Here is a 15,362-nt window from a genome sequence, read left to right on the forward strand (position 1 = left end):
AGGAGGGCGCAGCGCCGCTCCCCGCTCCGAACAGCTTCAGCTCTTAACGCCCGGCATGGGTAAAGTGCTAAAAAACCCTCCTAAACACACACAGTCCAAGTTACTGCGCCAATGAATAGCCCTCAAGTTCACCCGCAGCACACTGCCTCCCCCAGAACTCCCCCTCAGCGCCCTGAAGTGAACACGGGGACAGAGGGAGAAGCCCCGTTTCCCCGCGGGCTTTGAAGTAACCGCAGACAAACGTGAGATTGCATAGAAATGCTTTATTATGTTTATTTGACCAAAGTAATTAAAATAAGGCATTTCGGGTTAGATGTAAACATAGAGGTCAGCTGCACGGCAGGTGGCTGCTGCACAGTGAGCAGGTGTATGGCAACAACGGCAAGAGTGTCAAGTTCTGCTTCTCAAGGGGAAATACAAATTCAAAGTTACATTAATATTTAATTTTGTTGATTTGGTATGAATATGTTTTCTCTCGAGATTTGATTCTGAAAAGCAAGGTTTGGATTCAACACAATGGGTTCAAGTCTGAAAGACCAAAAGTTCCAGAGATAAAATTGCCTTTCACTACAGCAGCTCTTGACACCCAGAGAACTACTCCGTGTTGTACAAAGACATTTAAATTTTAAGTTCATTAAATATTAGATATCCTGCATGTGAGTACATGGCTATAACTAACATGTGCTTCAAGCATCGCTTCCTTTGAAGAACATTATCCAGCATATTAATTTTACTTACATTCTGATGTCTGATTTTACGCCATATATTAATATAGAAAAGGATTCTGCAAGACTCTGCAAAGTAGGAATCATCTGCCCTACTTGTCACTGACAATGTCTCTAGCAATAAGTTCTTTCATTATTTCATTGGTACCACCATAGATTGGCTGAACACGGGCATCCACAAAAGCTCTGAGGGAGGAAAAAAAACAAAACAAGGAGATATTACAGACAACGCCTCAGAATGACCATATAATAAAATTCTCTTTTTAAAAATTTTTATCTTTAGAGATCCCTCTTTTCAAAGTATATTCTTCCCATTGATAAAGTTGTTCTTATTTTCTAAGAGGATTCAACTACCTACTGAATATTACAACTTTCCTGGGTGCTGTGTGCCAAACCAGGAACTGGGTCAGCATCTCTTCCCTGTTTGTTTATAGTGTAAAGTCTCCACTATTGCCTCTAATTAAACAAAAAAAATAAAGCCCTATAAACCCAGACTCCTGCTACTACTCCACTCCCAATTCTTGTTCCTGGTGACAGCACACAGGATGATGTCAGAGCTTTTCCATCTCCATTCTGCTTCCTCACACAGGAGCAATGTGGCATTCTCTGGAAATCTATTTATTACTGGACATCAGAGATAATAAAACCCTGTGTGGGGGACTACTGTACACAGACACAGACAAGCAGGGGTTCAAGGACACCCCAAACTGGCCTTCCTTTAACAAGACAGGGCAGATCCCTCACAAATTACACTCCATGAAAACATGGAGGAACAAGTGATTTTAAAGCAACATTTCGTGCTCAATGTATTTAAAATTTAAATAAAATATAAACTTTCTCAGTTAAAAAAATTAGCTTACTTGTGACAACTGCACAGCAGTCCTGTGTTTGCTACTTCTACTGTCAGATTACCACCTCTTTGATATATTTAATAAAAACAGCATAAAATCTCTACTTAGTGTGTCACACAGCCTGTGCACAAACTTCACAGCTAACACACAAGGATATATACAAAAGCTCCATAAATGGCTCCAAATTCATAACGTCAGAAAAAAATGGGAATGGCAAATTGCTTTGTCTACACCTAAATCTTTTTACTTTTTCATTTTCAAAGGTGTAAAAAAGCTGAATGCAGCCAGGTATGCCCTTGATTTAATTACTTGATACTCAGTGGTAGAAGAAACATGTTTTCTTCACCCATATGCATTTAATTTCAGGTAAAACATAAAACTAGCTCCCCTCATTTCTACTTTTTATAGTTTTGCTGCTGTTTTTCCAATTAACATTTTCTTCTAAAAAGCAACTTTTGTGTAAAAAACCACCAGACAATAATTGCTGAACAGATTTTGAGTTATTTGGAGAATCAGAACAAAGCTTTCCTGCAGACATCTGTACAGTAATTTCAATTAAACACGATGAGAAAATGAACAGTAAATCACTACTAACACTTAACAACAAACACACAGAGGCAGAGGAAGTGCCTCATTTGACTTTGCAGGTAATCTTTCATCACACAATCTGAAATGTTACACTCACTTTGCAATTGGATACTCCCACATGTACCCCCATCCTCCGTGCAGCTGCACACACTGGGTAGCGATGCTGTTCTGGAGATCAGAGCACCTTAAATGGCCAAAAAGAAATGTGCTGTTAGAAGGACACCATGTTGCAAAAGACAAAGATATGTTCACAAGATAAACACAAAATATTATTAGTAAGAAATAAATATTGCTCAGTTGAATGCATTAAAGATTTGTTCCCTTTATGGGGCAGCTTTTGGAGAAGGAAAGGTTTCAAAACAGACAGACCAAGAGAATCCTTTTGTGAAGCAAGTTGGTTCAGTCTCTTTTCTTGTCAAATCACTCAGCTTTGTCAGAAATTAACAATAATCCAGACTTCCCCCCACCACTGCCATTAGCAACACGCCAGGATACCCTCTGAGCATAACCATCACCTGGGCATTATTTATTTTCTGCAATAAACTTTCCTAATAGCTTTTTCTGCAATAGCCTTCAATTCTTAAAACATACTGTAATTCTCCAACAGCATTTGTTGACTACAAAATATGGACTTAATAGCAAAAAAAAAATTAATTTTTTTTCCAGCTCAAGCTGTATTTAGAAGTCATGAAAAAACCACTTGCTAAGCATACAGCTGGGAGCACATACCAGTACTTGGCCATGGAGGCTGTGGCAGAGTCCAGGCGTTTGTCTGCATGCAGCTGCAAACAGTTGTCCATAAAAGCTCGGCCCACACAAATCTGAGTCTTTATTTCAGCCAACTTGTGCTGTACTGTCTTGTTTTGGAAGAGGACAGCGAGCAGAGAGAAAAAAAGTAAAGTGCAGTTTAATATTTGGGTAAAAAACACAGCATTTTCCAAAAGGATTGCTGTTAGAAATCACTATTTCAAACTTTGGCTTTGTACATCAGAAGACACCAGACAATTATGTATTCACCAGTCCTATTAGACAAAGTTACTGCTCTTTACATCTCAAGGTCAACTCAAAACACAAATTTAAGAGAAAAAGCACAAGAGAAGGGGAAAACAAATTCCTAGAGAGCACATGGCAGAAGGCCCAGAGTGCTCTGTCACTCTTGGCTCCCTCTGGCGAGGGAATGTCCTTTCACTCTGTAGGGCCATGAACTTTCCCAATTAATAACACTTCATCTGTTGAATGCTTTTTCTATGTATTCTTCAGAGTTTAAGCTACATGCAGAGAGACTGAAGCAAAAAATAAAAGGAATTTTAGAATATCCAAGTTTCTGAGCACTGAGTTCTGTCACATTGGAAAAGAGGTTTAGATAGAAGGGGTAAAATCTATTATAAGGTTAAGTAAAACCAGACCAGGCAGGCATTCAACCACCTCCTTGTAATTCTGGTAGGAAGGGGATAAAAACATCACCCACTAAAAAAAGTTCTTTCTTATTTCAGTTCTAGAAATATGTATTAAAAAAAAAATCTTGCTTCCCTTGACAATAAATACACTGGACCAGTGTACTACAACAAGGAAAGAATTCATTTCAAAAGCTGTAATGTGGCATGACTAAATGAATTAGCCCAAGGCAGAGCTCTAATTGGAAAGGATTATTTATAATATGCACACTCAAGTCATCAGCAACAAAAAGAGATATGCAGAAATTCATTATTTTGGCAAAAATAATATACTTTTTGAAATTTATTGTCCACCTGCTGGTGGCCTAGCCTAAACAGGGAGACTATTTTGGAGATCTCTGCAGAGTGAACTACTACAAATAGGAAGCATCTCCTAACTACATTTAAACAAATTAAAAGATAGCTCTTTTGTGTTTCAGTCACAGAGAAAATTCCATCTGGAATTATGGATTCCTGAAGATCATAATCCCCTGAAGGATATCTAGCATTCCAGCTGTACAGCAAACACACACTAGAATCTGTACACAATCAGCTCAGTTCTAGCTCACCTGCAAATGTGCAATTGTCTTCCCAAAAGCTTTTCTTTGCCTCACATAATTCCTTGTTTCTTCAAACATGAATTCACAGCCAGCAAGAGCCATATCAGCAATTAGCAGTCTCTCCTTTTGAAACACAAGTTACAGAATGCAGTTGAGTTAGTCCTACATTTCTCCACATCAGATGCACAATTAGGACACAGATGTTCAGTGCTGTTCATTAAGGGAGTGGGAGCAGAAGTCAAATAAAACATCAAACAAGACATACTGCATTACTGAAATTAATGACTTGGACAAATGCCTTGCTGTCTAGAGCTCACTTTTAAGGCTTTACTGGCGTAATGCTCCATCACAATGACTCAAAAAATAGCTACAGATTGACCACAGGAATCTTACTGACTGAAATATTCACATCAGATTCTCTTTCAATTATTGGCTTCCACTGCTCAGCTAAAACAACAACTGTATTGAACAATTTCAATAGGACAACTCTAGGGGGAAGAAGCCTACAAAAGAAGTCTTGTTTTTCCTTCTTCATTGTGCAGTGAAAAACAAAATCTACACACAGAACATTTTTTTCTGGCAACATTGAAACAGTCTGATGCATTGCATTGAATCTGTTTGTGAGACATCTATTTAAAGCATTAAGAGATTTCCTTTGATCAGGTTTTGTATTTACTCACAGTATAACATTAAAAAATATGATCCCTACCAAATGAGGCAAGTATGTCATACCTCTGACAAAGCACAGACACATTTTGGAAAACAACATTGCCTCCTTGTCCTCCAAAGTAATTCCAAAACTTCATAAACTGATTTGTAAAGTAGCAAGGTATTTTGGCAGCTAAACAATTTCTTTACTTTGTTGTATGAACAGAATTCCATATAACTTGAATATGCTTCTACTTGCATAGAAGAGTTAGAACAGCAGTGCTTGTTTCTTGAAAGAGAATGCCAAATGAATCAGAGATGTCCAAGCTATACTTAATTTACTGAGCAAAGTGCTTCCATACTAGAAGTACACAAGAAATCTGTGGTATGTTCTTTTTAATACACTACCCTCAGGTTTTTCAATAGCTGGGTTGCTGATCAAGAGATCTGTCTTGGAGCTGGTAGGATATCAACACTTTTAGCAATGCCCCAAGAATTCTACACCTAGCACTGTGTGCTTCAGTTAAAAATCAGCAGTATCAACAAAACATTGCACACAAGACTGTCAGAGACTGGAAAAGATGGATGTCTTGAGACATTTTGGGATGCATGTGTGGGGGTAGGGGGGCAGGTTGGGCCCTGCTCTGCACACCACAGCCCCCTGCCCAGCCCTGCAGTGTCTGTCAGCTGTGGCACACTGGAGGCAGTGTCCCAGTCTTGCCAAAGCCAGCTCCTGAGTGGCTGAGTGAACATGGTCCCATCTGGGAGGGCCAGGGTGCCTCTGGGGTTTAAAAAGCTGACCACAAGGGGACCTTGTCTTGACCCTATCAGCTTCTTGGAGTCTCTATCTCATTATCACCGGAACTCAGGAGTTGGTAGATACATGTGTGTTTTTCTGTATTTTTTCTATCTTTCTCCTAATTCTCTTTTCGTGGAATATTTTGGGTAGTGTAACATTGGACAGGTTTAAAGGTTGTTAAGTTAAACAGACTAAGTTAATGCTAAGGCATGAGTTTTATGTTAATTGGATGTTGCACTACATCCTCTGTCAAAGTTCCTTGATTTTCTACATCTTTCCAGTAAACTTGTATAATTTTGACCTCTTAAGAATATCTGGTTGCTACTTCTCCTGTGAGCTTAACACATAGAAATGTTTTGGGGTTTTACAAAAGCATCCTGCTTCAGCAACCCAGGTGGCTCACCACAATACATCAACTTCACAACTAAGGACAAACTCTGTCTCTATTCTTCCTGCAGACAAACACTCACATTCCTTTTACCTGAGGCAGCTCTGCCATCAGATAGTAGAAGCCTTTGTTCTCTTTTCCAAGCAAGGCACTGGCTGGCAACCGTACATCTTCAAAAAACAGCTCTGCTGTGTCCTAAGAGGATTAGAAAGGCAACAGTTGAGTCTGACACTCTCATCCCATTAAACTAATTTTTTCCTATTGTTTTCTTGCTATTGTGCACCTCAACTTGACATCCCAGATTTAGCCTGGAAGGATCCTCCAGAAATCACTTAGCTTACATCCTACCCAGAGCAGCTCCAGAAAAACAATCAGCTGAGGGCCTTGGCTAGTTAAGCTTTCCAAAGCTCAAAAGATGAAGGCTCCAGACCTCTCTCAGCCCCTGTGCAAGTACCCAACCACTTTCCTGGTGGACCTTTTTTCCTAATACCTGCTAAGAATTTTCCATAATGTAACTTGTCTCCTTTGCCACTCTCCTGCTCAAAGAAAGATCAGGGCACACTATCTCTATAGCTAAACACATCAATAAATTCCTGTTCTTTCAGGCTTCCTCCAAGTAAATGCATCCAGCTTCCTCAGCCTCTCTTTGCACATCACATGCTTCAGACTTCCACAGGCAAAATCAGGATCCATTACATTGCATGTTGGTGCTCTGAAGTCTAACAACTAGAACAGAACCATAGTTCCATCTTATATTTATTTAGCACTTGCCAGGCATTAAGTGGGTTTAGACTTTTTCCAAATCTGTTGCATTAGAGGTTGAATGAACTCACTTGAGCTTTCAGACCAATTTTGTGAAGCTTGCGCCCCTTGATGAAACCTTTTGTTCCATTTTCCACCAGAAAAAGGCTGATCCCATGAGCAGGGGATCGGGCCTCCCGGTTTGTAACCGCAACCACGATCACCACGTCGCTCATCCAACCATTAGTGATGAACACCTGCAAAAAAAAGGAATTTAGAATAAAGCAAGGTGGATAGAGGTTACAAGAGATCACCAAGTGGCAGAAAGTAAAATTACATTGACACTTTCAGAGGTGAACTGAAAGGCAAGGTTCAAGTGTCCAGAAGAATTTCAAGCTTTAGATGTTAAGTGTTTAGGAACGAGGCAGACATTAATTTGAGAAGTATTGTGTGGGACAGAACTTTGAAGTTAAAGAATGCACAGATCTGCTTCTTCTGTCTGTCCCATGATAAAGAAGGAGTACAGTATCAAATGTAGATATTAAATAAACACAGAGGTTCTCTTGTCTAGAAATTAAATTATTTAGGCTTAACACTCAAAACTATCAACAGCTTCTTGTCACAGCTGTTTACTATTACCCTGCAGAACAACTCATGAGCCTGTCAAATGGATCCATCTTAAGTCCAGCCAAAGAAAGCTTTCTGTCCTGTGTGGCTTCAAATGAGTGGCACGGGCACCTTTTTAGCACCTATGCATATGTATCTGCTTGCACACATTCTCACCGCTGAAATTATGCTAAGACCAGAAGTCTCTATCACTACTGTGTTATCAGCAGCAGTACAACACACATCCTGCTGCATTCAGCTAAATGTGTTCAGTTCCTAAAGCCTATGGGCAGCATGTATGTCAGTGCACTTACCTTACTCCCATTAAGAATCCAGTCACTTCCATCTTTTTTTGCATAGGTCCGTACTCCCTGCAAGTCACTGAAACAGAATTCAAATTCCTTCAAAAAACCATTCCAGAAGCTGCAATTTGTAGCTTGGATTCTATCCAGTACACAATAAGGTAGATTTTATACCATCCAGACATGGTCTCAAGTGAAAGAATAGTGAGACACCATGAAACAGCTGAGTGTAACAGAAACCACAAGGAGGGTGTGGAAAAGGATGATAAATCTGTGCAACCATACAGGAGCATGAGATCCCATTTCCCCATCCCTGCTTGTGGGAGGTGGTGTAATGCAAGCACTGACATCCACTTACACAGTACACCTCAGACAACAAATGGCAGATAAAACCAATCCTCTTCACAGGCTCAATCCTAATCAGGAGGCTCTGTGAAAAGCCATGAGCAACATCTGCCATTTGTAGAAACCTCACACCAACAGGTTTTTCCCCTTCATGTGTCCCTCTTTTGCAAACTGATCAGATCAGCAGTGTCTACTCCAAACATGTGCTGGGCAAGGAGGGGCATTTCTCTGAAAGGATTCAGAGGAAAGAAAAACAAGGTGTTCTGTTCTACAGAAAAACCTAACAGTAAAGTCAGGCCTTCTTTACCAAAGTATGTAATTTCCCACTTTTTTTCTCATGTGTAAGTATGATCACATGCAAGCAAGTTGATAACTATAAGACTGCAGAAGCAAACACAAAGCATATTTGCCCACAGTAAGATATTATAGAAATGGATTCTGAGCTACTACCTTGAAATCACAAAGCTGTAATAAAGTAATCTCTAACAGTTTTTTTGAGTCTTGCCTATAATGTGGGATAGTCTAGTCTGTAAAGTAACTAGAATGTTTTTCACTGACAAAGCAAGAGGCAGTAAATAATGTTGAGACCACTGTTTTAGTATCTGGCTTACCTGCCAGCCCCAGGTTCTGTCATGGCAATAGCTCCAATGCATTTGCCTGCAACCATCTGGGGGATAAAGCGTTTAATCTGTTCTTCAGTGCCATAGTTGGCAATGTAGGGCATGACTATATCCGAATGAAGGCTGAACCCTGGGCCTGTACAGTTAACATACATCCTGGAAAAAAAGGGGAGGGGGAAGTTCAGAAAAAAGTCCTACCAAAGACTTGAACACTGAACTTGCACCATGACAACACAGAGACAATAATGAAGAGAACCCCACTACACAGAAGTCTGAGATCTTTTACCATTATTTACAGAATTAAATTTCACAGCCAAATGGGTACATAACCTACCAGGCTATAGAAAAAGATTCCCCCAGTCACAAAGCCAGTGTTACTCAAGCAATGATACAAAATACTTAGAACAGATTTACATATATGTAAACTATCCTTTCCACAGCAAAGATAACATCATTTTCTGTAAGCAAATACAGTCCATAATTAGGATAATTTATGGGAAAAAAAAATACAGTCACAAACAATAAAATCATTGAAATTCTTCCTGAAGCATGCAGTACTCACTGCTCCTCCCAGACGATGGCTGAAGAGAGAATATCTGCTCCAATGCCTCCATGCTTTTCAGCAATGGCAACACCCAGCAAGCCCTGCTGTCCAGCCTTTTCCCAGAGCTCCCTGCTCACTTGGCCATCCTTCTCCCACCTGTGGAATGCACACAAAGCCAAGGTCACACATTGAACCCCCCACGTGCTCCTGTTTATCTGTCACGGCTGCTGCTTCACACTGGAACAGCAGCAGACAGTGTGAAGGGACACAGACAGCTCTGTGTCACAGCCAAGAAGCAGTGGCTTAACCACAAAGCCTCTAATCTTCAAGTCCACAGATGACACTGGCATTGCAAGGACACCAACTGCAAAACAAGTCTGAACTCCTGCTTCCAGTGTGTAACCTGACAAGATTTCATTAAGACTCGTTATGACTCTTACACCAGACTGGGATTTAGGCAATTTAGCCCCAACCATCTGGATAATTACAGGCAGGTCTTTATCCTCCTAACATTCCATTTATACTTATACTCATTTTTATGTGGGTAAATGTACAACACATCATTATATTTCAAAGATTTCAACTCTACCAATGAAAAATGCTTTATCAGAACCAAATGATACCATATTAGTCAGTTTTGTATAAAAATCTGTCCCGGTGCACTTCTTAGTACTGCATCTTGGTAAATTACTGCTTTAAGGTACTTTCAAGTTTGTGTAAACACATAGCTGAGGCTTATCTGCTGACAGTTTGCAACTGTAAGCAGGATTTCCAAAGGAACCACCTATTCCTGGAAAATTAGTGCCTCTTTATGGGGTTTGCCAACCCAATAGGAATAGCCATTAATGGTCCAAGTTTTCTTTTCTCTCTTAATGCCACAACTAAAAAATTATATGGTAAACAGATTATATCAGAGGCATTCCTCTGACACACCTGTGTGCAGCAGAGCTATACCCTAGCTATCTGCCTGCAGTTAATCAAGTACCTTATCCTACATACAAAACAGAATCATAGAATCACAGAATGGTTTGGACTGGAAGGGACCTTAAAGCTCATCCAGTTCTGACCCCCTTCCATGAGCAGGGACACCTTTCACTAGTCCAGGTTGCCCCAAGCCCCATCCAACCTGGCTTTGTCCACTCCCAGTGATGGGGCAGCCACAGGCTCTCTGGGCAGGCTGTTCCAGAATTTAAGCTAATTCACAGAGCTTTTGCTCCTACACTGGAAATCTTAAATCTCTTTTTACCATTTTCTCTTTCCCCCTGATCCCCACTTTCAGGGACATTCCTGTCTCTACTTCACCCAGCACCAAAGCTTCTCCTCCTCCCAATAATCCACAATTGCATTAGTGATCCTGCATTTATCTCTTCACCTCAGCCCAGACAATTAATGTTCTGGGCCTGAAGCCTCCTTGTTTCTTGGAAAGGTGTGAGAGCAGAGTGGTTCATAGGCCACTGAAGTGATGCAAGAATACAAGTTGAACTTGACACAGCCTCCCTAAGAAGTTGTTGCATCAGCAAGATGGCAAACAGGATCTTCAGCAACCTCAAGCAGAGCCAATACATATCCACAAACCTGCCCTGGGAGTCCTTCCAACAAAAAATGAGGGAAAACATCTGGTTTTATGGACAGAATTTGACTGTGAAGTGGAAGACCATAACACTACAAGGTTGTGGTTTGAGGATAAAAAAAAATCAACCTGTCATCAACCCTGCTGTAAGCCTCCTGCTGCCCATTCCTGCCCCAGAGCCATGATGTTCCACCCACTCAAATAAGCTACCTCAACTGTTTGTGGATACACACTTCAGCTGGGTCAGGATCCTCTCACCTAGCAGGGCTATTTCAGAATAAGCCCTTTGCTATCCCTTGCTGTTTTCACTTCAAGCAAACTAGAAATTGCTTAAGACACTACACAGCTTGACACTTTTGGTTCAAAACCATACCCTGAGTTAATTTCTTTCATTTTCGCCATTATAATGTGATTGCATATGAGTAAAATAAGGGCTAAAACCACCCTCAGCTCTAGTTCAGTGGAATTGCAACACTTCTACTCTGTACAGAAAATGCACATATCTCCACAGAGACAAAAGAAAAATAAAGAAATTCAAAGATGTTTTGTGCAAGTTTCTTGGTAACACATAATTCACCTCACCATGCTATAGGTACTTGCATGTAGCTACAAAACCCACTGCAAGAGAGTAAGAGATGATCAAAGCCTTTTTCAGTGACTATTTCCCAGTAGTGTGGGAACTGAACTGTCCCCCAACTCTACCCCAAAAACATCTGTGTCACTTAATCCTAGAGGCAGGGAAACTTTGCTGCAACTCTGAAAACTGCATTTGTCTGCTCATGGGCCCAAGCTGAAGATGCCAGATTGCATACAGTGGAGATCAAAGGATGCATTCAATTTTGATTATGTATGATTTTCCTTCATGCATGACTTTCACAGGCTTGTTTTAATTTGGTAAATTTGAAATAGAAAGCTTGTACATGAAAACCAGTAATCTTTATATCCTGCTGTATCAGAAGTAACACCAAAGAAAGCATTTTGGGAAAAAATGAATTTTGGCAAACAAAAATGTTTAGGAGGTTATCTTACTCTGCATGAAAAGGCAGCACTTCTTCCTGAAAGAATTTCCTGGCACTCTCCCTGAAGATATCATGATCTGATGAGAAGATCCTTCGAATGCCTATGTCAGTCAAAGTTTTAGCAGAAGATGGCTCCAGGCGCTTTGTGCCATGCTGTTCTGTCTGCAGAGGACTGGAAAAAGACAAATTTATGCATCTGTTAGGACACAGGCACCCTATTTGCCTTTTAAAAGGGAGGATAGTCCTGTGTTACTAAACACAGCTCATATCCCATGATAAAAACAAAGAACTAACATACAATGCACTCCACTGGGCTATTAATGGAGGTAAAACAAGGCTGGTTTGTTCTTAACGCTTCAAATAAATTAAAAACAATAATAATACACAAATAAGTAAAAGAATAAAACTACCCTCATGAAAACAAAAGAACACTTCAACAACAACAAAAAAAAACCTGAAACAATGGTGAATGTCAGTAGTAGAAACCAGAAAAGGAAAGTAAAATTATGAAATAAGGGGTTATAACACTTTTTTAGGGGTTTGGAACATCAAGGATGACATACTAGTTTAAGGCTGAAATGAAAATTCACCTCTCATATTTGTGCATTGGATTCTTTGACTTGTTTTTATTGTATTGCCACAAAACATCAGAAACTTTAAGAACAGAGCTGAGTACACTGAAAAGGCATTCATTTTTCCCTTCTCAAAACTATTTTGTTAATCTCTCAATTCCTCTGCACATCACCTGTGTGTAGTCCTACAGAACTCAGCTGAGCCTATGCTTATTTACTCTGCTACAGAGACAGAAGTCTTTATTTACTACCACATTTAGCTACTCAGGCTCTGCCAGTGCAATAATCCCCCTGAAACACAGGCTCTACGTCTGATAACATTTGGAATAAATGAGATACAACAACTTGCCTGTTGATACTTTGTACCCTCAAAGCTAGACACAAAGTGACTCCCTCAAAACCTCCACCTTATTTTTAAGGCTGCCTAAAGACGACGTTCAGTTTTATTTAAGCCCAACCTTTTGTTTAATTGTGTCACACAGGGAAGGGCCTGGCTACTCCCTTCTTCTCATACTGGGAAAGACAAGCGGAAGGTCTGGGAGGGTGCGATCCCACTCCTGCCTTTCTGCTGCTGCCCGGGGGAACGCGGTGCCCGGGCAAGGTCGCGCCCGCTGTCGCTGTCACCTGCTGCCAACATGGGACCGCTGCTCCGGGGAAGTGGAGCAAAGGTCGGCACATCACGGGCACGGGTGTGCCGGGGCTCGCCCAGGGCCCCCACACACATCCAGCACTTGCAACACTCCCGTTACATCTATACAGACCACACGCACCCTCACCCTCCGAGCACACACAGAATGAACAGACATACAGCCAACCCCGTGCAGCCGGGCAAAGCCATTCACCCCGGTCTTTACGGAAGCCAAGCTCAGGGGCGCTCAGCCACCCTGACGGCTCGCTGCCCTCCGCCCCAGCGCTGCCCACCACGGCCGGTCCCGCTCACCTGGGCTGGGCGGAGAAGGGCCGGGAGCCGGCGGCCCTCAGGAGGCCGCGCAGGCGGAGCAGCCGTGCCGCCATCTTACGGGGCAGGGCGGGACAGGACAGGGCGGCACCGCCGCTGCAGCCCCGCCAGTTATCCCTGCGCCCGCCTACCTAAGGCTGGAAATCTCTCCCGGGCAAGAGGCGGGAGCACCGTGAAACATCAGTGTAATTAATATTTCCCTAATGTAGCTTTGCAATCACGTCACGGAGGGGAGCGGCAGCAAAGCCGGACGAAGGGGTTGCGCGCTGAAGGCCGCTCATGTGATGGCAGTCGGCGTGAGGGTCGAGCCGCCGGGCCCAGCTCCATCCTCCTCCTCCTTCTTCTTTCCCCTCAGGAAAGGGGCTGTCTCCCTCCTGGGGGAGGCATGGCGGGAAGCTGAGCCCCCGCCCCTGAGGGCTGCCCCTCACGGGGCCTTTTCGCCATTTGGCCTTCGCGGGCCCGCTCCTCCTGCTGCCAGCTGGTTTTGATTGGCACCACCTACCCACCAAAATAATTTAAATAATTTAGCACGCTTTTTGTGTATGTGGCTTTTTCTTCTTTTTTTTTTTCTTTTTTGGTTAATTTTTGGGTTTCGTTTGTTTGGTTTGGTTTTGGGGGGTCTTGTTTGTTTGTTTTGGTGTATGGGGGTTTTTTTTGTTTTGTTTTGGGTGGGTGGGGTTTTTTGTTTGTTTTTTTGGTTTTTTCCGTTGTTTTTGGGTTTTTTTAGGGTTTTTGGTTGGGTTTTTTTTTGTTTATTTGTTTGTTCGGGGGTGTTTTGGTTTTTTTTTGTGTGTGTGTGTGGTTTTTTTTGTTTTTTTTTTTCTTTTTTGAATCCTGGTTCTCTAAATTAGGTGGTTTACCATTATTGTATGTAGGAGCTTTCCCAAAATGGAGGTGTTGCTCTGAATGTTACCCATCGCACAGCACCAGTTCACACACTGAAGCAAAGTATTTCTAGTTTTTTTTTTTTTTATTCTAGTTTTTGTAAAGTAAGGAGCTAGGTGATAACCCATAAAGGCTAGCTCCCCATTCATCAAAGCTTTACACTACTTATATAGACTTTAACAGACAAAGGAATAAATTTTATTACATAATCTCTTTACTGATTAGTACTCAAGCCCCTATTTGCTAGTTATTTCTCCCACTTCTCATGCAAATGGGTCCTCATGTGGAGTTCTTCCCTCTGTTTGAGTCTGGAGTCTATTTTGAGTAGGTGGTGGATGAGCCAGTGGTCACAATCTCCCACTGCCAGAATTACCTTTCGTCCAGTTACTGCAGTGCTCATAACAGTACTGATTAACAACTAAAAAAAAAAAAAAAAAAATCAAAGTTTGACTCAAACATCTTGTGTGGGGGGGTTTCATATCAGAGCAGGCATTTCTTTAGGGAAGAGCAAACCACTGGAAGTGGGGAGAAGGATAAAGATTTCATAGTCTGCTCATAGTTCTTCATCCCTTTGGCTCCTGAGGTCACCCTGCTGCAGGGGGCACAGCCCTGGCAGAGGATATTCTCCCAAATCAGCCAATTTTGAGCCTTAAATGGGCATCTTTCCCCAAGAAATGAGCTCATTTCAGTTTGTTTTGCCAACAATACCCTGACCTATAAACTGTTAGATATAACTAGATATGCATAGAGATCTGATAACTAGATCTGATATCTAGAAACTATGTCTTATCAATCATCATTAAATATGGGGTTAAAATGATATACAGTTCTCATAACTGAGGTTTTACATACTTCCCTCCCTTCCTGTGGAGTGGTGTGGAACTTTCAGGAATTACCCTCCGGAGTCATAAGGTGGCACAAAAAAATTCAGCAAAAAGGAAGTTTTGAACCTTGATGTTTGTTGAAGAAAAAAAAAATGCTGAAAAGTCTCAAAGTGCAAAGCAGATTGGACCAGAAGGTATTTTTCATTTTAAAATAATATTTTATTGGTAGTGAATTGCACAAAATCTGTTGAAAGAATGCTTGTGGTTTGGGTGGGTTTTTTTAAATATATATCCATAGTCTAAACCTGTTGTTTATTAACAAATATAAAAAATATTTTCAGCTCCAGTGTTCCTGCCCCTTAAGCCGGGAGGTGGCACTACGGG

General features: G+C 41.4%; 1 protein-coding gene across 1 annotated transcript; it reads right to left on the bottom strand.

Annotated features, from left to right (window-relative positions):
- Positions 1-243: 243 nt before the first annotated feature.
- On the bottom strand, positions 244-13,406 carry ACADL (acyl-CoA dehydrogenase long chain). The gene is made up of 11 exons (XM_009088182.4): positions 13,252-13,406; positions 11,750-11,911; positions 9,169-9,306; positions 8,598-8,762; positions 7,654-7,720; positions 6,826-6,990; positions 6,086-6,187; positions 4,167-4,280; positions 2,894-3,021; positions 2,262-2,348; positions 244-911 (listed from the first exon to the last, which is right to left on the bottom strand). The coding sequence occupies exons 1-11, from the start codon at positions 13,323-13,325 to the stop codon at positions 818-820; spliced, it is 1,296 nt and encodes a 431-aa protein (XP_009086430.1). The 5' UTR covers positions 13,326-13,406; the 3' UTR covers positions 244-817.
- Between the last annotated feature and the right edge of the window lie 1,956 nt (positions 13,407-15,362).

Source organism: Serinus canaria, assembly GCF_022539315.1.
Source record: "Serinus canaria isolate serCan28SL12 chromosome 7 unlocalized genomic scaffold, serCan2020 HiC_scaffold_29, whole genome shotgun sequence".
NCBI lineage: Eukaryota > Metazoa > Chordata > Aves > Passeriformes > Fringillidae > Serinus > Serinus canaria.

Coding starts and splice junctions, on each gene's coding strand:
- ACADL (XM_009088182.4), bottom strand. CDS start 13,325: ATGGCGGCACGGCTGCTCCGCCTGCGCGGCCTCCTGAGGGCCGCCGGC. Junction 4,281..6,085: donor TGATGGCAGAGCTGCCTCAG/GTAAAAGGAATG, acceptor GTGTTTCAAAAG/GAGAGACTGCTAATTGCTGA. Junction 2,349..2,893: donor GCCTCCATGGCCAAGTACTG/GTATGTGCTCCC, acceptor TGGCCATTTAAG/GTGCTCTGATCTCCAGAACA.